General features: G+C 35.8%; 1 protein-coding gene across 1 annotated transcript; it reads left to right on the plus strand.

Moving 5' to 3' along the window:
• The first annotated feature begins 1,331 nt into the window (after positions 1-1,331).
• Positions 1,332-22,266, plus strand: LOC102810075 (protein zyg-11 homolog). The gene is made up of 13 exons (XM_085503293.1): positions 1,332-1,529; positions 3,157-4,131; positions 4,629-4,769; positions 7,160-7,218; positions 11,846-11,963; positions 14,039-14,092; positions 14,817-14,978; positions 15,560-15,721; positions 16,086-16,133; positions 16,990-17,057; positions 17,559-17,688; positions 18,388-18,538; positions 19,544-22,266. The coding sequence occupies exons 2-13, from the start codon at positions 3,169-3,171 to the stop codon at positions 19,699-19,701; spliced, it is 2,214 nt and encodes a 737-aa protein (XP_085359419.1). The 5' UTR covers positions 1,332-1,529; positions 3,157-3,168; the 3' UTR covers positions 19,702-22,266.
• The last annotated feature ends 694 nt before the right edge of the window (positions 22,267-22,960 follow it).

Here is a 22,960-nt window from a genome sequence, read left to right on the forward strand (position 1 = left end):
AGTCTATCAGGGATTGGTCGAATTTGTGCAGGCACAAGAAGAGTGGCGACAAGGTGTTGCATCGAACTGAAACCAGACACTGTTTCCATCATGGCATTTGACATTATCCATCATCAATCCAGAAAATATTTTAATTAATACCCATACAGAAAAAAATGGCTAAACCATCTGAGATAAAAAAAAAAAAAAAATAATGCCCACAAAAAAAAAAAAAAACACCCTGCACAGTACCAATTTCATCCTCACGCATAAAGAAAACAACAAAGATAATACCCAAAAATCAGCTTGGCTTTATAGTACCTCCATGCACGGTTACTAAAAACCATGGTAGCACATGCACTTACCGGTACATACAGGTGCACGCGTTCATGGTTAAAATAACACCTTTTATATATACATATATGACAATAATATTTTCAAAATAATTTAAGTTAATAATATACAACTAACCAACATTATATAATCTAACTTACATAATCTATATAATCTAACATTCGATTAAAAAAAAATCCCACACATTTTATGAAGGAAAGTTAAAATAATGTTGGCAACACCATTCTACAAAACAAATCTACCTCATACAAGAAACCACAGTCCCTCTAGATAGACGGACTGTGAAGAAACAAATAATTCGACCTTTCTTACCATCACATCTTCTAATGGCAGTCCCTTACAATGTCAGTACATTTAATTTCAGGAAAAAACACTTTTTGGTGAAAATTTATTCTTTGAAAAGGTGTTAGTAAAAACAAGATAAAGTTACAGCATTATATTATAGTTTATAAATAAATAAACGCTGCTCGGACTGATAAATATGATCAGAGGTACATTACTTGGGGTTTGCAACTACCAAGATCCCAAGATACCAAGATCCTGTTTCAATCTCGCTCTCGCATAAGCATTCCAACTCAGGAAAATGCGAATGCGCATGCCCGAGGTAACTAGGATACTGGAACGTCCAGGTGGACCAAAATAGCTGCATACGATATGACGGATTACGATAACTTTATTTTCTGTACATTTTCGATGTATTAATTTTTTTCACTATGAATGTGGTAATACATGTTTTATTGATTATTACAAACCGCCTATTTCATGTTTGAAGGTCGTAGCCTCAGTCTCGATAAAGAGCCATTGCTCGAAACGTCTAGCTATTTTTAATAGTTATTTAGGACTGCGATTACCAAATACTAGTATATTTAAAACACTCTGATTTACTGATCTCTAACTGTGAGGGCGCTATAATATAGGAAACAAATGATAGAAAAATGTTGAAGATGAGTGGGTAACAAAAAAACAACACAGGTTGACCCCGGATCTTATCAACTATATGTTTACAGGCCGATTGAAACATAAAAGCAGCTACACCAACGACACAAACAACCAGCGAACACCTGCGTGACCTGTTAACCTCTGACCTCAAAATATTCAAAATGGCGAACAGTGTACATGTATATGGGAAGAGGGAAAACGAGTGTCAACTTGGTTAATATTTTGGCATTTACTTTTATAATGTGAAGTATTGAAAGGTAAGAAAATATGACATGCACCTTATAAACACCAGTCTATATATTTATGTTGTTTTGATGGCTGTCATCAGAGTCTTTCGCTGTGGCAAAAATAATTTCGGGCCATAATGCAGTGACATTGACAACTCGGACTTGACCTGAACTTGAATTTTCATTATTTTTCTTTATTGAGAAACACTTATGTATTCCACAAATACACAACAATGAAATAGAAGAAGAAAAAATAGAAATGGATAGAACCATTACTCAAAAAATGATAAAGAAATCGCCGAATAATTGCTTACTTCAGGGGTTGGTGACGAGTTTAGAAAACTCCTTTTAGTAAAGTGTACCACTGGAATGCGCATGGGCTTATGACTAAGATAAGCAATACTAATGAAACTAAGTTTAAATATACGAGAAGCTTTGCAGTAGATAGACAACTTCCTGTTCGGCATCACAACCCCCGTAACAGCATATCCAATATAAGCTAGAACGGGTGAAAATGGAGGTCAATCACTAGTGTGTATCCACTGTTTATGCAATAACAAGGCAACAACTAAAACTTCACAAATCATGCTGGGTAAAGCCTGGAACATTGTTTACTGTAAATCTGTTTATTTTAAGTGATATTTAATTTCACTATTTTGATATTATGTGCCTCATTAGGCATTTTTAAGAAAACTTACAAAATATATCTTAGTGAAAAATTGGCTCAAGCCTATAGTGTGTATATTGTGTTTTTTGTCCCTACAGAGGGCCCAATGAAAATTACTTTATTGTATATTGGCCTACCCTCTTTAAATAAAGTGTTAAATAAATAAATTGTTTCATAATGAATACTGTTGTGTGTTCTGCAAATGCAACAAATAATCAACAAATCAAACAAACAAGAATATATGTTTTTGTCAATATGGAACTTTAGTACAGTTAAATCAAGTGAAAAAGTGTTAACAATTACACATAGGTGGTATTCCTGCCAACTTTTCAAAAATATCAGGGGGGAGGCAATATTAAAAACAACAACCATGTATCTAAACCAAATTTCATTAATTTATTTATATACATCTTTCAATAATATATTATTTTTAATATTAGTTAAGAAATTTTTACTTTTCTCATATGTATAATTAAAACAACAAATGATGACATCCTCTATTCATGTCCAGCGATTATTTATGAGGGCGCTATTTAGGGAAGATTGCAAACTTACACTCACATAAAATAACTGTGATTTCATGCATGATGCAGGTGACACCAAAATCTGTCTGAATGCAGGTGACGTCTGCATTATGTGGGTTATTTGGCAGGTATAGGCATAGATTTGAATGAGATTATTAATAAAGACAGCAGTTGGGTTCCATTAATAAATATGTATAGTACAGTGTGCACGGAAATAAACAAATCAGATTGAATCCTGAAATACTGATAGTAATAATAATAACATTAGTTTACCATGGAAAACTACTTTAATTACCGGTGACTAACAACATCATTTGTAAACACACTAGTTGATATTATTGAAAAGAAACGAGAAATGTTAAGTATTTCTGTTTTTTGAACTGACTAAAATTATACAACTGCTCGTGCTAAAGAGATTAAAATTTCAAATACTTCTGTTTTTTCCAATACTTTCTATTTTGTTTAGTGATCTGCAAGGATGGATCAGGAATCGGAGGAGATTCCACTAGACCTGGAATCGCGACTGTCACCGGACTCTCTGCAGGAGATATGCCTGGACTATGTCTGTGATAATCTTACTGCTCTCTGTACGTTCAATGATAATGCAATACCAGCAGGTTTGCAGTTTAGGGACCCAGACACAATTCTAAACATAGAACTTTCTGAAAATCTACTGAAAAAGCTGTGTGAAAAAAAACAAATTTCAGATGAGGTCCTCAGCATATTTTCAAACCCGTGTACAACCATGTTAAAGAGAGCCTGGTTGACGGGAAGTTCTATTACAAGACAGGGTCTTTATGCATTAGCACGGCACAAAATGACAGAATTAGATGCTGCAAGGATGAAAAACTTAACAATTGACGAACTAGTAGAAGTTTTTGGAGAAACCGGGTTGTGTAATCTAAGACACCTCAATATAGGATGGATGGAAGTGAGCCGAACGGGCAAAAAAGTGACACGTAGCAATGACCATGTTGTTGCCGAACTCTCCAGCAGAGTTAGACTTCTAGAAAACCTTGATATTTCCATGTTGGGTGTGGAAACCTTGATATTTTTGCGTGCTTTTAAAACAGTACCTTTAAAATCACTTACCGCGTTCCATACACATGTTGACTTCTCTGATTCCCTTCTCGTTAAGGAAGTCGTAAAGTTTGATAATCTGCAACACCTTGATATCGCAACAGATTGTAAGCCACATATGTACCCTGCAACGGTACAATACACTGCAAAAGCGATTGACAAACTTTTACAGGATTCAACGTGCTTACCGCAACTGACTTCTATTGACATATCAGGGAACAGGCACGTTGCAGAGTCTTCCTTGAAAATGTTTTTTGATCACAGGCCTGGCATCCGCTTCCTTGGGCTGACTATTACAAGTCTTTGTGAAGCCGAGTTTTTGAATGATGATGAACATATCAGTTTCCGTCCAGGCGTTAAGGTAATTACTGTTTTTTCCAAGACTTGCATCCCTATGATAACTGATTGTGGCCCTGTGATGGAACACGTCATACCAAATTTCTTCGCAAACGACTTTTTGGCTATATACCGGTAATTACTAATTTTCAATTGATTGTTCAATTTTCTGTGAAATTGTGATTTTGATGGCATGAATAAACCTGTTCACATTTTGTTTGGTCTGGTTAACGTAGGCTGATATTTTATGCTTATTTACGTTTGGCCACACTGCTGCAAAATTCCAGGGAATCATTTGCATGTGGACAACGTTTGCGAAGCTAGACTACGTTTCTTTGCTGGTCTTTTCAGTGATTTGCTGTGAATCCTGAAGACTCCTTTTGGGTGAGCAAGAATTTACATTTACACCCATAACTAATCTAGTGTTTGCTTACTATTGTATTTGTTTTTTCCCGAATCAAATATCTTTGTGAATTATTAATCATATTGTGTAAGGCTTAGTGATGTCTTTGATATTTGCAGATAACAGGTCATCACAATGAAACACAAGTAATGGAAGGTTTACGTCGGTATACCAACAGACCTAACTACCTACATGAATTGATGTGCAGCCTTTTTGACAAAACAAACTACTTGAATAATACACGTGTAGATATTATTGAGGTAGGTTGGTCTTGCCAAGTCACCCATGGCAACGTTGTGTTTACACCAATGTCAATTTCTGTCACCTTTCACAAAATAAACCCATCTAATTATTTTAATATTTTTGGAACAATTTTCAACCATTCCTGTTGGTAAACAAAAAAGTCGTTTTTCAAAATTAATTAAAAAATTATTGAAAAATACGCAAATTTTTACATCTATAATTTTGATGGGAAAAATTATTGGATGTGATAGCGCCCTCTGTTGTCATAATTGATAGTTTATAGTGAATTGGCAGAATTGAATATTTTGAATTTCTTCTTTGTCATAATTCAAAATCTTACTCAAAATAGAACATGAAAGTGATACTGATTTGTTGTTGACAACATGCATCAATGATAAAAACATTTTCAACCTCAACTTTTTTGCTCCGCTGTCGACTTTGTCGAGCGGAGCTTATTATATGAGTGATTGTCTGTCGTCGTCCGTTGTCTGTCGTCCGTGTCAATGTTTTACTTTTTCAACTTCTTCTTGAAAACTACGAGGCTGAATGCTTTAATTAATACTTGGTGTATATGTACCTTGGGTAGACCTCTCTCAGATTTGTTCATCATTCATGATCATATCTTCAATTTTCTTATTTTGGTGAATATTTTTGTCATTTTTGGTAAAAAATTATATTTTCGACTTCTTGTTAAAAACCGCACGTCTAATTGCTTTGATGTTACATATATAGGTACTACATGTGGACCTCTCTCAGATATGTTCATTTTGTAATGATATCTTCAATTTTCTAATTTTGGTGAATATTTTTGTCATTTTTGGTAAAAAGTGATATTTTCAACTTCTTGTTAAAAACCGCAAGTCCAATTGCTTTGATATTACATATATATGTACTACATGTGGACCACTCTCAAATTTGTTCATTTCATGATCATATCTTCAATTCTCTAATTTTGATGAATATTTTTGTCATTTTTGGTAAAAAGTGATATTTTCGACTTCTTGTTAAAAACCACAATCATTTATGGTGAAAAATGATATTTTTGAATTCTTGTTGAAAACAGCAAGTCCCATAGCATTGATACTATGCATATTGTTCATTTTCTAATGATATCTTCTGTTCTTTAATTGAAATGTGCATTGCTATTTATTTATTTATTTATTTATTTATTGCTTCCCTTTTGTAACAGGGGCTCACTATGTAAACTAGGAGCTGCACCAAATAAAAAATACATTTCACTCAAAGACTTATGAAAAAAAAACTTTGATAGACAAAAAGAAATTAAGTTACATGAACTAAGATAACAAAATATAACAACAACAAAAAACATCTAAAAGTAGCAACAACAACAAAAAATAAGAAAACTAAAATATAAGAAGTACACTGGAAAAATATTAAATATTATCTGTATACCTCTTTCTACTGTCCATGGCATCAACTAAGAATTTTTTTGTAAAAGTATCAATTTCGTCAGACAGGACTGAATTATACTGCCTTGTACTGTCACCCAGGATTAAACATAGCACTTCTTTGTTTGCTATGAAGTCTTTATGTAAATTTATTTCATTTTTGTTACATAGGAGCATTTCAATCCCTTCCATTAGAGTTTTTCTCTGTGCTGAGAAACATTCACAATGTAATATGAAATGCTCCAGTGTTTCAGGTTCCTTTTTGCAACATGGACAGATACAATCATTATTATCCAAGTTTGCCCATTTCCTTTTCTCATATGCCAAACCAAGAGTGCAGGATCTTGCCTTGAATTTTAATTGGGTGCCCTTGAAGTTGGATAAAGAATTTAAATATTTCTCATAATATTTTTAATTTGTTTTAAATTTTCTATAATGAACGAGACTTGATTTCTCTGCCATTTTTTGTTTCCATTGAATCTCGTCACTTTTTACAATCAAATTTTCAATATTTCTTTCAGACAGATTAGTGAATTGACTTTTGTTTATCTTTATATTTCTTTCTATATCTTCAATGCTATTTAGCCATGGCCAGGTCTTAATCAGATTATTCTCTTTAACTGCTGTTAGTTTATTAAAAATAGCGGAGCTATCTCAGTCGAGAGGCTGCTTGTTTATTTCACTATGACTTTCGGGTGATTTGTAAAAGGACGTTCATTGCCTGAACAAAGTGCTATAAAAATTATTTCAACACATCTTTTGTTTTTATTTACTTGTTTGTTTGTCTGAATCAATAATTAATTACATTACATTACGCATTTTGATACTATTTGAAACAAACGCTGTTGTCTTAATGATTCTGGTGGAATCTTCACTGCTATAAAGTTGTTATTTTTCCTGACTCATAAAATTCATGACAATATGTCTTCTGCCAACCAGCCAACCAGCAGAGTACACATTTGTAATACATCTACACTTCATCTTTTTTTTTTCTTTAGTTGGTGCTTGTTGCCATGCGTAACTACCCACAATCCCTTGGTATTCAAATGGCTGGCAGGTAAGTATATTACCGGTAGCATAGTGAAACTATTAAAGACTTCCATAGATAAAGTTCCATAGATACCTACATTTTTCAGTACAACCATCATTTTATTTTTAATGCGACAAAACCTAGATGCCATGATCGTAATATTCAGTAAAATTCACTACGTTCAATTACCCACCATAGACTCTGGTCAGTCAAAATGACTACCGTTAAAGTCCTATTATAAACCGCGGTTTATATTACAATGTATCAATTTAAAAATTGGGATCAAAAGCTCAAGTTCGGGGTGCGGTTTCTATTACGTACATATTGCAATCACTAAATGGGCGTGGTCATGTTTTGTCCACAACACATGCACAAAACAAACAATACACCGTACAATCTCTTGAATAGGCATCGGGGAAGAGTATAAGGCCTTATTTTGGTTCTAAAATAGGCGTTACGAAATGTTGAAAAATTAGTCAATCAAAAAAATTTTCCACATGAAACAAAAAATACTCAGTATTTTTAATGTAATATGCATTTATTTTTTTAATTTTCTTGGTAACGAAAAATATATTCTAACAGAAGTTTCATATAAAAACACTAATGCACTGCTTAGTAGCAAATGATCACAGAACGGTAGCTCGATCCGGCCATGCTGCGGGTCACAAGTGAATAACTTACTTGTTTTCGAAGTGTTGATATTGGTGATTATTATTATCTAGTAGTGATTACAATAACGCACGAAAAATAAATCTGTTGAATTGTTATAAAATGCAAGTAAAATTCAACTTAGTTTTCCCGTAAGCGAATGATTTCAGTCACATGTAAACAGCCGATACGATATCCACCATGTTTTTGAATGCTCACGTTGCGTATTATTAACCGGATAGGTCAAGTCGCTAAATAACCAATCAAAATGCTGGATGGTGCCCACGTGTCTAAATTACATAGCTCATTTAAATATGTTAATGACAGTTCAGCGACCTCATGGTGAACGCAACACGGAAGAGATTTACCGATAATGTAGTGCGATCTTTTGCCTTTGATTTCCATGAGAAAACGGCATGATTTTTTTTTTAAATCAAGAAATTATTTGTTTTCGAAAGATAAATTATTCTTCAATGCTCAGTTTAACACTTTTACGGTGATAAAAGCTCATTGTCTAAAACTTACGAAACACAGACATATTCAGAAAGAGTATTGACAGAGGTCGCCGCAAGAACAAAAGCAGTTTCATTGCCTGTCTGACATCTTATCACCGCTGAACAATAAATAGGTGTGAATATTTTTAGGCATGTTGTCGAAACAAATGAATAGGATTAGGAACAATGCCGTTTTGGAACAGCTGGTTGAAACAATGAAGTCAGTCACGGTCTTGTTTAATTGGGGGTGCGGTTAGTAATAGATACTTTTCAAGTTTTCAATTTTTGTTAAGAACTCTTTAACCCCGAAGCCGGAATTGGGGGTGCGGTTACTACTACGTATGCGGTTTATATTAGGACTTTATTGGTATTTTGAACTGTAGGCATTATTCAGCAATTCTGCCGGTGACGAAGAGATAGAATCCAGGTCAGGGGAAGCCCCATGACCTCAAGATTCTTTTACCCCTTACGTCACGAACCCACGTGACCGAGGCCACCTGGCCCTGTTGGGCACTGCCAGGGGACTCCCGCAAGGCCTGAAGCAATCAGACAGGAAGTAGCAGTTTGCTGGAGAAAGACGCCATACACAGGGTACATCAGCCGGAACTAAGTTCAAATGTGTTCGTAGTACCAAATCTACAAGTGGCAGGCGTCCAGTTTTGGACCTTGGCAGACTGAATCAGTACGTGCTCCTTGATCGGTTCCACATGGAGACACCATTCAGGGTTCTTCTCTCCATCCACCGTTTTGACTGGCTAGCCCCGCTAGACTTAAGTGGGGCCTATCTGCACGTACTGATGCACCAAGCGAGTTGCCATCTCCTACGAATCGCCCAGCTGGGCCAAGTATTTGAATTTCGGGTGCCCCCTCATTCGGGTTAGGCACAGCGCCCTGCGTGTTCACCAGAGTGATGAAACAGGTAGTGCTGCTGCTTCACCAGATGTCGGTACACCTCAATCCGTACCCAGACTACTGGTTACCAACAACCTGGGCAAGGGGTAATAGCCAAACGTGTCAGGCTAACACAGGATTTACTTCACCAGTTGGGCTCGTTAGTAAATCGACAAGTCCCACCTCGACCCAACGCGCAGTTGGTGTCCTGGGCATGGAGTTTTGACACAGATTCAAGCTTGGCTTAGCTATTTCAAGCATATTGCTTAGCGCTAAGCAGCCTAGCCGAATGCCTAGTCAGCGTTCCCTCGGTGTCCCTCCGTGAACTAATGCGGATCATTGGAATGATGACCTTGGTTCGAAGGGTCGTTCCCCAGGCCGCACTACGCAGCTGCCCGGTATAATGCTTGTTATAACGCCGAGCTCTCCTATGGGAACTAGATAGGTAGGTTTTGATCTCGAACCAAGTGAAGGAAGCCCTGCCCTGGTGGTCGTCACTGGCCAACCTCGGACAGGGGAGCCCCTTGGACCCACTCGCCGCAGGTATGACTCTGGTAACAGATGCCTCCCCCCAGGGTTGGGAAGCGCATCTATTGGACGAACAAGCCCAAGGATATGACTCCCGCATAGTTTTGGGACCACCATATCAACTTGAACTGAGAGCAGTGTACTTAGCACTACCACGCTTTCTACCCGTAGTTCGAGACACAGAGTCCTGCTCTGCACAGACATGGCAGCGGTGGTGGCGCACTACCACGAGCCCAACAGGTATCACTTGCACGCATAGAGGCTCTCATCAGACCCGCACATACGAAAGCTTTATCTGAGCGGGCTGCCAACGTCCGGGCCAGGGCGAACAGGGATTCCACCAATGCAGCCTACATTTCTAGGCTGCGAGCATACACTGGTTAGTGTAGCGGAAGGGAGATTGATCGATACCATCCTTTTATTGGCCAGGTAGCAGGCTCCTTCGTCCACCTGTTTGACGAAGTGGGTTTGTCCTACGCAGGGATCGTTGGCTACAGGTTGGCCTTGTCCCCCACCATTCAAACATACGGGAACAAGACTAACCGATTGTCCTATTAAGGAGACTATTTACTGCTTTCCAGACGCTGAGACCCCATACAAGAGAACCGCCCAACTGGGACTTGTCGGCTGTGTTGTCCTCTCTGAGCAGACCGCCCTTTGAGCCTCTCCGATCAAGCACCACTCAAATTTTTGATGTGGAAAATAGTTTCCTACTGGTCCTCGCCTCAGGTAGGCGTTGACCAGAGCTGGGGGCATTGTTCTTCTCGAATGATGTACCACCGTTATGGACAATCAAGTTGTGCTAAAGACACGAATCGGGTTTCTCGCCTAGAACCAAATCCCAGGACACTATCCTCACCCGATCGTCATCCCCCGGTTGTCAAATTTTGTCTGCCCGGAGGGTCATGAGGAATTGCTTCTCTACCAGGTTCGAGCACGGAGTTGCCACCAAACCGTACTAGGATTTGGAACGGGGTGCCAGGCACACATCTTTGTGTTATGGTCCAGGCAGGCAGGATAGGCCGGCCTCCCCAACTACCATAACCAGGTGGTTTACTGCGACTGTATTAGAGGTCTAATACTTTATATTGCTCGACACGGAGCTCGCAGAGACACCAAGTACGAGCGCATGAGGTCTGTGCGATGGCTAAGTCGCTAGTGCTAGCGTCAGACGCCCCCCCCCCCCTCAAGCACACATGGAGGGCAGGCTTCTGGAGAACGCAGAATGTCTTTATCAACTACCATCTAGGAGACTGGGAAAAGACTTTCATCCTTTTTTTCTGTTTGCTCGGAAAAACCTGCCACCTATCGGTGTCTGACTCTGCCTACAGTTCAAAATAGTCATTTTGACTGACCGGAGTCTATGGTGGGTAATTGAACATAGTGAATTTAGGCAAGGGTTCTTCGAACCCGCCTATTCATATAGTTCATACTCACCATAGACTCCGGGTCCTTCCCAACCTACCCACTCTTTCCGTCGCGTTGGTCTAAGTCCTCGAGGCGGAGAGAAAGAAACCAGAGTGAGGGACGGCTACGTGTGGCGCTGCCAGGTGGCCTCGGTCACGTGGGTCCGTGACGTAAGGGGTAAAAGAATTTTGAGGTCATGGAGCTTCCCCTGACCTGGATTCTATCTCTCCGTCACCGGCAGAATCGCTGATTAATGCCTACAGTTCAAAATAGTCATTTTGACTGACCGGAGTCTATGGTGGGTATGAACTATGTGAATAGGCGGGTTCGAAGAACCCTTGCCTAAATCTATGCTTAATGAACTAGTGAACCAGTCTGTATAGTGTTGTCTTACCTACTGGTCAGTCTGTGCATGCATGTTTCCATGGTAATGTAAAGGAGTCATCCAATCAGTGATGATACAGAATTCTGTGCCAGCCATGTAATTTTCATGTAGCCACTCACCATTATTGGATGTACTCGAAATGGCTAGATTACAGACTATACCAAACCCACGGTCACATGTGCAGTTACAGTAACAGTGTCACTTTAACATTAAAAAAGGTACATTTTTGTCATTTTTCCCTGTGGTGTTCAAAGTAGTAAACATAATTCTGAGATGAATTGTTTTGTGCCTTTCTCTACAGTGCCTGTTTATATAATTTAACCAGATATGAATTCAGTGAAAGAATTCATGTGTCCACACTCAAGGTTATTATTGACCAGATTATGGATGCTATGAGTACATTTGCAGAAAGAGGACAGGTAAATGTATTTTATTTATTGGTAGAAGTGTTTTGGTGCAAAAACTTAATTTTCTTATTATGTTGTATGTATTATGTATACATGTGCATTGTATTGTTTTTATGATCATTTTGTTTTGCAGTCTTTTGTAGTAGTTATTCTTTGGTTTCAAATATTATTGTAAAAAAAAATGGTTCTCGAGGGAATTGTGGGTACCGGTATATCTAAAAAAAAAAACAATGTCCCAAAGCAACATGGTTAACGTCACGCTCGGTTCGCATACATGACCAGAACCACAGACCCATTTACTGTGGGCAAAAACAAGGGCTACTTGGGTGATTGTGTTCAGAAGTCATCAGAGGTAGCCTAAAGAATGCATCTGAATGCATCCAAAATTTCCTCACAAGGTCTGCCTTGAATTATTATACTTATCTTCTTGCTGATTTACACTGTTTTATGGTGATGGTGATCAACCAAGATCACTTCCATGTGATCTACTGAACTCTCAGAACATCTCAAGACAGCTTCAGCAATCGTCACTATGACAACACACTCCAATAACTCCACACACATTACATGTATGTGCCACTTAATAAATTGATTTGAAGAGGGATTCCAGAGAGTTTGATTGAAGAATTTTGTTGAATCAAAGTACAACTTTAACTGATTGCATACATGCTGATACTAATTATTATCTTACAAACATGGCAAATATTGTTCTATCACGTGATGTTTAATTAACACAGAATATCACTGCCGATATGACGCGGTAAATGTCACAATATTTCAGGTGAACGTAACTATTTTCTGCGTCAACGTCATAGCCGGAACTACATGTATGTACAATGGTAACTTGCAATCAAAACAAACAAACAAACAGACGCTGCAGATCTCTGTGTTCTGATGTTATGTTTGAAATGGAAATTACGATACCTCCAATTGCTAGTATTGGGTGATAACCTCAGAGTATTGTGCCAGTATTTAGAATTTTGCCAGGTTATCTTTAGATCACAAGAAGTGAAATTATATCAAAAACAATTGGCTCCTTGGCTTGCACTTCCTTTCATCCTCACTCCCACAATTCTAATGACAGGGTCTCCCTCGGACCTAAAAATGGGGCCGAATTGAAGAAAATATAAACTGTAGGAATTGTAGAAAACCAAATTCCTAGTTAATGACTTTCAACAAAACTTAGTTTGGAATATAGTCTTTGCCAGACAATGGTGAAACTGGGAAACCAATGCTCAATTATTCAGATCAGCTCAGAGAGACGAAATTCTTGGGAGCAAAAAACATCTTGTTTTATGGTGTGCGTTTGGGGTATTTCACATTTTCCAAATTGTTCTCATGAAAAAGTTTTAAAAGTTCCTTTCTAATTTTAGTATAAAGCCCTATCACATGCGAGTTCAAATAGCATGCATTCCTGTTGTAATGTACATGTATTATACTCAATACAGGCCGCATAGCCTTGTCTTTTTTTTTTTTTACAGAGTCACCCATGTCATATAATCACCCACTGTGGCCTGGTTCACTCATCTTCAAAATTACAAATTCACCAATCCAACATTTTCATGCTCACAGATTTCTGTTACCGCTGAATTGTACTTTATATGACATAGCCCTCAATCTTCCCCTCCCCTTTAGTGTCAGTCCCAACTTTCCTGTTCTTTCATCCAAGGTTTGCACCTCCTTGATGTGCATTGTATTACAATATCTGGGATAAGTCATCTTACATGTGTATCACTTTGATTGATAATATTAATATCTGGATGATTGTCACTTCTGACTGTTTTTGTTTTTCATTTTAAACTATTTTATATCTTAACACTTTATTAATAAGCTGTACACTGATAAAATTGTTATTTCACAAAGATGCAATAAAATATTATTATTATTTTTTGCCATTTTTTTTTTAAATCTTAGACTTAACAACAAAAATTGAATCATATTTGTGTTTGATAATCCAAACCAGTACATATGACTGAGTTATAGTTACCGTAGTGTAAAAAAAAAAACAGTTTGAGTTTGGGCGTTGGGGAGCCTTGAAGTGTTTATATGTGTAATCAATATCAACCGACTTTTCTGAAATATTTCAGCTTCAAAATAACTGTATGCTGGTATTGAGGAACGAGAGAATTTTGCAAGATGTGGTGAGTTTTACTTTAAGTATGTTTTAATTTGATAATTGCTGCATACACAGCTAAAAATTGACAGGCAGAACTTACCTGCAGATCTGATCAACTTTAGTTGTGTCTTTCTGCTTTCAGGGTTGTATAATTGTGAATCGTCTGCTCATATGTTTTTGTATCTTACTAAAAATCTATCTCTTCGTGTGTAAGTCAAAAGTTGTGTCTGATTGGTGCAACAGCAGTTTAGTAAACTGACCAATAAGATTCATTGTTACAAAATATTGTGATTTCAATTATGTTAAGCTTCTTAATTTTAAATAATTTGGAAAAGTTGTGACTGTACATACTTCCCAGTATATTAACTCATTGAATGACATCATTTTTGCCACAAAATTTTTGTGTGCAACATTTTCACATATTTTTGAAAATTTCTTTGTTATTTTGGACCAAATGTACTTAATTTTCTATTGTCTACAAGTCTTGATCAAAATTTGTGAATAAGTATGGAGAAAAATATGGCAAAAAATATTCTGAAAGATGATAAAATTTGACATGGGTTCATGGGTTAGATTATCAAGAGATTCAAAATGACATTGGACACATTCAGAAAATATAGTGATTTCCTAACGGGTTAAATAAACATTAGTATAATATTTTTCATACATTCTTAGAGATGTCAGGCTTAGGCTGCCACTTCTAGACATTTTCAAGATTATATCAATGTTAAGTTTTCCTTTTTTTCCAGAAATTTGATTATTTACGAGCTGCTCAGTTAATAATGGAATGTATAATCGGGTATTCTAATGACCACTCAATGTGTCGAACTGCATCCGTCATTGGGTCGATTCTTGTACATAAGTTATCAACAGAACAGAAAGCTATCCTAGGAACACAGCCAGTTATTCAGGTGTGTCTTTCAGTTTTGTACTTCCTTCAGAACCTATATGTGAGGTCATGTTTAAATCATGTACAAGTCATGTTTAAATCATGTACACGTCATGTTTAAATCATGTACAAGTCATGTTTAAATCATGTACAAGTCATGTTTAAATCGTGTACAAGTCATGTTTAAATCATGTACAAGTCATGCTTAAATCATGTACAAGTCATGTTTAAATCATGTACAAGTCATGTTTAAATCATGTACAAGTCATGTTTAAATCATGTACAAGTCATGTTTAAATCATGTACAAGTCATGTTTAAATCATGTACAAGTCATGCTTAAATCATGTACAAGTCATGTTTAAATCATGTATAAGTCATGTTTAAATCATGTACAAGTCATGTTTAAATCATGTACAAGTCATGTTTAAATCATGTACATGTCATGTATGAAAAAATGTAGGAGAAATTGTGGTTTTCAAAAGAGATTAATAATAAACAATACATGAGACATCAGGAAATTTGTTTTGTGATTTTTACTGCATTGTAGAATTGAATTCCACATATAAAAACCATAACAATTTGTACTTCCTGTTTGAAACTAGAAACTAATGGAGCTAATAACAGAGAGCCTTGAGGAGGTGCGTGTAGACACCGTACTAAAAATGTCGATGAAGATATTGTGGAGTTTAACAGATGAATTACCCGGTATATGTACAATATTTATAAATGAAGGGGGGTTTGAACTCTACTTGGAAGTATTGGAGGTGAGTTTGTTGGATGAACGTCCTCTTCTTATTTTTTTTCCTGCCATATTCTTTCCAATTTTATAGATGTTATTTGAGAACTCATAACATTTATTGTCACTGTGTCCAAGTGAACATTGTACATTTCATGCTTCCTAGGCTAGCTGTGTGGAATGTGTTCCAAAGCGGAATTTGAAACCGCTTTGCATGATGGGATTGTAAGTTTTCCAGATAAACAATAATCCTCCAAGTTTTGACATGCATAACTTGAACACATTTTTGTTATAAATATTGGTTTAATATTACAGTTTTGATATAAAAAAAAAGCAAACAAACAATATTTGTTTTGTTGTTTTGTTAGGATGACATTTGTTTTGTTTTATAGACTTTTGAAGATGAAGCCGTGCTACAAAAACGAGTGTTAGGAGTGTTGGTAAGTAATACCAAATTCAACTGACTTAGCATACTGTGACCTTAAAATTATGATAGGACACTCAGCAGCTTCTCAAAAAAAAGCCACAAACATTTGCACCATTACAGTTCTCATCATGAAAATACGCAGACTGAAAATACGATTGAAAAATAGATACATACTGATAATCAAACAGTTTAATAATTAAAATAGACTGCATGTAAACTTGCAAAATGAAAATCATTACCGTATACAAAGTTCTATTCCTTCCATCATCATCAACAAATGAGGTTAGGTGACCCATCTTAATTTAGAGGTCACTGTCCACCCACTATTGACACTGTAACAATTTTAGTACCGTACTTACATTGGGTCAATCTGATATATAAATCCAATGTGGGTATAGACTCCAATTTAAATTAAAAAACAAAAAATTGGAGCCTATACCTAAATCGAATTTTAATCAGATCGACATTGCATAGGAGAGTAAAATTGCATCGATAACGGTAATGAAATTTAATCATCGCAATATTCTGGTGTTACAAAAGACTCTGATATCTGCCCACTAGAAGATGACCTACATCTGTAATCAATGTAATTTCTCTGTTTTCCCGAACAAAGTGTTTTTTTTCCCTATTTTTGCTGAAGGAATTATTCAGTGAAAATAAAATCCAGCGAATATACTTTTTTTCCTATATTTTTTTACATTCAACTCGTCAAAAATCAGTGAAAATAAATTCCATACGAAAATTAATTCCAGCTAAAATTAAATATTTTACAGTAGTACAGTTAATAGTAATAATACCTTACTGATATACTGGTAAGCACTGTGTATGATATATCTATGACTAAATCTAAGCGTTTTGTTTCATGACAGAGTAATGTTGCAGAAGTTAAGGGACTGCGACCTAGATTGATGAACAATGAATTCATGAACCATGTCAGGTACGCCAGAATATATATTTACAAATAATCCCATCATATATGTATTAATATTTTATCTGTTTACAGTACATCCAAATGGCTAATGGTTTTTTTTTTTTTATGTCTGTGGTTTTGTACTGTATTGACCACTTTGCACAGTATCCCTCCACCCCTTGTAGAAAAGAAGTCCCATAATTCATTTTGATTTATTCAGTTTGTATTGTAATTTGTTGTAGAATTTTGCTAAAATATCTTCAATATTTTAATTTTTAAGTGAATACATTACTCTGAATTTTTGTACACACTCTTTTACTGGAGTCGTTTTGTTTTACTATGCCTTGACCAATCAGGTTCAATCTTCTCAAATACATCAGACAGCATGTTACACATATGCCACATGCATTTGTTTTGTGATCCAATTGAAGATAACAAATTGGTGTTTGTTTTTATAAATGCATCTAAATCAAGCAAGTCATCAGATGTCAGTCAGTTTATGAGTTTATGTGTCTGATTTCATTACAGTGAAGCATTACGTAGTGAGGATATTGAAGTATCTTATTTTGCTGGTGGTATTGTAGCACTGCTCACAAGTGATGATCCAATTCATTGGGAATTGTTGGCAGAAAAAAGACAACAAATAATTAAATTATTAGTGAGTATACATAAACTATAATATAGTAAAAACATAGAAGTTTTAATGCTAGCCAACTGCCTTGTACTAGCATTCTTCGATGATTTGACGTCTCAAAATGAACCTATTCTCGGGGCGGAGTTACGTCACAAGACGTTCCATGTTGCTAAGATGTGCACCACTTTGCGAACTGCTATGGAACGCCAGTCGAAGAGCTGGTGAAAATAGCTAAATTTGAGAAAACAACACAAACCCAACTTTGAATTTTTATATGTTACACACGTAGGGATAATCTTGTTACACTGTTCAGGGGAGTCTCAACAACCATCCCAAAGATACTGTTTTCTGAAAGTTTTCGGCCTTTGTTTTCACTGTGATGGTTGCCAGGTGGTGAAATTGCCCGGATGTCCGCCCCTGGAGAATACTAGCATTCTTAGATGATTTGACATTTCTAAATGAACCTATATTAATAATAATATTATGCTTTCAACCATGTTTTGCAGCAGTAATGCTTTTGTTCTTTTAAAAAAGAAGTTTGATTTACTAGCAATGACAGTTTATAAAAGGAACTGTCCACTCTCAAATGTAAACAAAATACATTTACCCATACAACTATTATGAACAAAAGTCAAAATAGACATGAATTATTGTTGTATATCTAGTAAATGTTTTTCATTACATACAATTGTGTGGTACTAATTGATGTATCTTAATTTTCAGTATGGCAAAGTACTTGAGTGGGGAGAATATGCTGGTAGACTTGTAGCTTATCGGTCATTTACACCAATTTTATGTTTATTGAAATGTCATGATAATGCAGCAGCACAACTCTGGGCTGTATGGACGCTGTGGCACACATGTACTAAGAAACGTGAGTCTATCTATATTTTGTAAACTGTATTGTCAATATTCAGAAATAATATTTTGTAGGCAACTATTACATTAGGGATGGTAGTGAGTTAAAATGCAGCACAATTGTAAGAAATACAAATCCTTGATGTAAAAAGCAGAAAGTCCACAAGTGGTGGTAACCAATCTTGTTTCCTCACATACAACTGAGGTTCTTTATTCATTTTATCTTTAGATTTTCAAATAACTTTGTCAGAAAATTTGAATGTTAAAAGTATGCATTCTTCAACCATGGACACAAAAGAAAACTATTGCACTGCATATTAATATATATGGCCACCAGTATCATATACCTTGTATTGCCCAGCCTCGTAACGCTATGGGCAGTGCGCCCTCACATCAGGGGAATAATTTCCCATATCACACCTTGCCTAGCATGCCTGGCTTTCATCAATCAAAACAAAACATTCTAAATTACGTGTGTTTGAGGTCACGCCGTGGTCAAATTGTAATTACACCTGTATATACGTCAAAACCTTTATGAACTGGATAAGGTTTTTGATGATTTCGGTCCTTCCGCTTACATACCCTCACAATCTTGGGCGCTACTGGCGCGCGACCTCGGCTGCAAAAGTCGTATGCAGTCCATAAAGAATATTAACATCTGACCTACTACGGTATGGACATGTGTATGCAAATGTTCAGCAGCTCTCTGACGAGATTTATAGAACAAGTAGAGCATGCTTTGCGAAAAACAGTAATTTGTCTGTGGCTTGTCAAATTGTTCTGTTTTTGATTGATTGCTGATTCTTTGAAACTTGAACATGATTTGCACAGATAGTTGTTTGGGTGTACGCAATAACACATACTGAAATACCTCCATTTGACTAAACATGTATTCGCCATAATTGTGGTAACTTGTATTGCCTCACATACAACCCCTATGTCAGAATTACATACAAGTAGTAGTAGTATGTGCTCTTTCATACTAATATCTCTATTTCATATCTCATTGTGTACTTTTCAGCTGATCGTTATTGCAGTATGGTGTCAAAAGAAGGTGGTATGGAAATCCTTCGGTCTCTTTTACAAACTCCACATGTAGACGACGCAGTGATTGCACTTGTGAAGAAAACAATCAAGATTATAGATGAGAACAAACATTTGTGTTTAAGAATGAACTAAACTGTGATTAAAATTTGTGATGTACATTGCTGTTGTCATAACAACCATGTCTATGGTATCCAGCTTTCATTAATGTTTGCTTATACTCAGAAATTTGTGAAATGAAAAGTTTGAGGGACTGTTTTCTCTATTGAAATTATTCTTTCAACTTTCTCAGTATGCTTTTGAGGGTTGGGAAAATGGAGAATCAGGCTTGGATGGATGGATGGATGTGCTAACACATTTTTAAGACAAGAAATTTGAATTTAAAAATCTGGCTGACTATTTGACAAACCTAAGAACAAGTTTTTAGTCCTCATTCTGACGAAGGTATTTATAGTTTCACGAATGTGTGCATCAACATCTGTATCTCAGTCATGCCTTAACCAATTGGGTTCAAACTTTATACACAGGTCATATATCATGTCATGTATATGATCTTGTTTTTGTTTTATGATCTAATTAAGTGGCTGAATGGCGGCCATTTCTTCCATTCTAGAGTGGGATCTTAGTCATGCATAAACATATTTCATTCAAACCTGATACAAGCATTGAACATAATGTGGAACCTTGATGCTTGTCAATTGTTTTACGGATCAGATCGTGGCAGTAATTGAACATAGTAGATCTAGATGTAGATCATTGTGTTAGCTTGCCCTTATTGTAATATGAAGGAAAAGTTATATCAGGGGAAATTGTATGTCTTGTTATTGTCGTCTCCATTGTTAACTCAGCTTCTTGTATTAACAATAACTACAGCATTTTTCATTTAATCATTTTCAAACTTGGATATCATATTAATCAGTATGAAATCTTGCCCAAATTTGATTTTTTATGATTCGCTTGTTTATTTTTTGAAGATATTTGTGAAAATATGGAAATCTTATCAATCACAATAAAATATGAAGTTTATTTTTTGAAGTTACTGGGATGTCTATTTTTCAAGACATACATGAAAGTTTGTCACATTTGTTAGACCTAAATAAACACAGAAATAGGTTCATGGGAACCAGGTGTCAGTAATCTTTTGTCAAAAATTCTGGCCCAGTATTTTTCCTGCCCAAATTATGCTATCATGTATTATTAAAAGTACACAAGGTTATTATACAAATACCTACCCCAGTATTTATTTAATTTATATCATCAGAGCCAGATATTCTAGTGTGAATAACAGTCTAGTTTGTATTCATCCTTTGACTGCAATCAACTTCATACATTAATTTTTTAAATGTATTGACTTATTTTTGTTTCAAATTTGAATTTAAAATGGTTTACTAGTCTCAGTTCTGTTCATTGCACAACAGGAACTGTATCATGTTAATAACTCACTGGATTATGAACTGTAATTCGGCAAATTTTCAAATTGAATGATAGCCAGAGCAGACTGATGCTAAATCACAAATCCATTGTTTCCATGGAAACAAGTTTGAGTTTTTTTTTTTTTCATTTTCCACTTTGTTATTTATTAATAGAATCTTCTTCTCCTCAAAGTATCAAGAATTTGCAGTGGTTTTAAAATTTATTCAATTTTTAATAATCTTTCATTTCTCCATTGTGATTTGTTTGGTGCATATCAAACAATGGCTAACACAGTACTAACACGTAAATTGTTCTTTTGGGATTTTTTAAATCAGTACTATAGATCATTTTTAGTTATAATATCTAAATTAATATATTATCTTATTTTAAATGCAATGTATGGGGTGAGTGTGGTGTTTTTGAATAATTTATATTTTGCCATGATTCGTCATTTACCAAAACAGTGTGATAAAAACATTATTGCAAAATTTATTGACACAGAAATCAATAAATTGTATTTATTATAGATCAAGTTAAGCTGTGGTTTTCATATACATTTTTTTCCTATTTATTGTATGGCTTGTGATGTTACTAATGGTAATAATTGTCTTTTTGTGACACATAATAAATTAATTAATATGACATTTTGAGTGTTATAAGTGACACAGTCATCATGTCATGCATTTGTTTACATTGCATGTAAAATACTTTGTTTACATGAAATTGAACGACCACTACACAATTACTCTTGCGCTTTACTATTAGCTTCAATTAATGAATAATGTAAGGTCACAACGCTGGTCAGGTCTTTGTAATCACTGTATGAGTGAATGTGTCATCACTTGTATGGTATTGTGTCATCACTTGTATGGTATTGTGTCATCACTTGTGTGGTATTGTGTCATCACCTGTGTGGTATTGTGTCATCACTTGTGTGGTATTGTGTCATCACTTGTGTGGTATTGTGTCATCACTTGTGGGGTATTGTGTCATCACTTGTGCGGTATTGTGTCATCACTTGTGCAGTATTGTGTCATCACTTGTGCGGTATTGTGTCATCACTTGTGTGGTATTGTGTCATCACTTGTCGGATATTGTGTCATCACTTGTGTGGTATTGTGTCATCCCTTGTGTGGAATTGTGTCATCACTTGTGTGGTATTGTGTCATCAATATTATATCATCACTTCTGTGTCCTCCAATCATGTATTTGATCTATTCTTTGATACTGACATGTACAACGTATGTCATTGAAGTGCTGAATAAATAAAAACTGGTACAAAGTTCATCTTTTCTGTGTTTTTTTACATTGTTATCTTGAAACTATTTCATCTAAACGATATACTGCATACTTAGATTGACATCGTTAATTGCAATAAGTGTATTCTTTGTAGTTTATGGCTCAACCGACCAATGCCCTATATACTAGTAGTGCATTTGTAAAATGGAATAATCGTGAACAACTTGAAAATCTAAAAAAAGAAGAATTAGGAAATTGTTTTGTTGAAGAACTTATGACTATGGCATGAAAAAGCTGAAGATGAAACAGGAGAATTTTTTGAGAAATGAAATAGATAAACAGCAGTAGCGAGGACACGGGGAGGGGGCCAGTTCCCCCCCCTTCCCCCGGAAAACTGTAGGGCATCTCCCCTCCAAAATCAAGCTGAAAGGAAGCTATTCAATAATTCAACATTGTTTCTAAGTGAGGTTTCTAATGTTAAATATAACTCGTTTCTTATATGATTCGATGATCTACAAAGATACAAAAAGTGGTAAATGTCTTCTGTGGTCTGATTGCAGACTCCACAAATTCCATTACCCCTGTAATTTTTACATCTCATTTTGTTACCTTCAAGATCTAAAGAGTTTGACCTTGTTTTAAAGACAAGGGAGATTCCGTAATAATCATAAAGAACCATTATGTAATTTTCTTTTTTAATTTTTCTTTTAATCCAACAGTAGTGTTTTAAAGATTTCATCTT

The sequence above is a fragment of the Saccoglossus kowalevskii genome, chromosome 9 (assembly GCF_978046115.1).
Source record: "Saccoglossus kowalevskii chromosome 9, keSacKowa6.1, whole genome shotgun sequence".
NCBI classification, from domain to species: domain Eukaryota; kingdom Metazoa; phylum Hemichordata; class Enteropneusta; family Harrimaniidae; genus Saccoglossus; species Saccoglossus kowalevskii.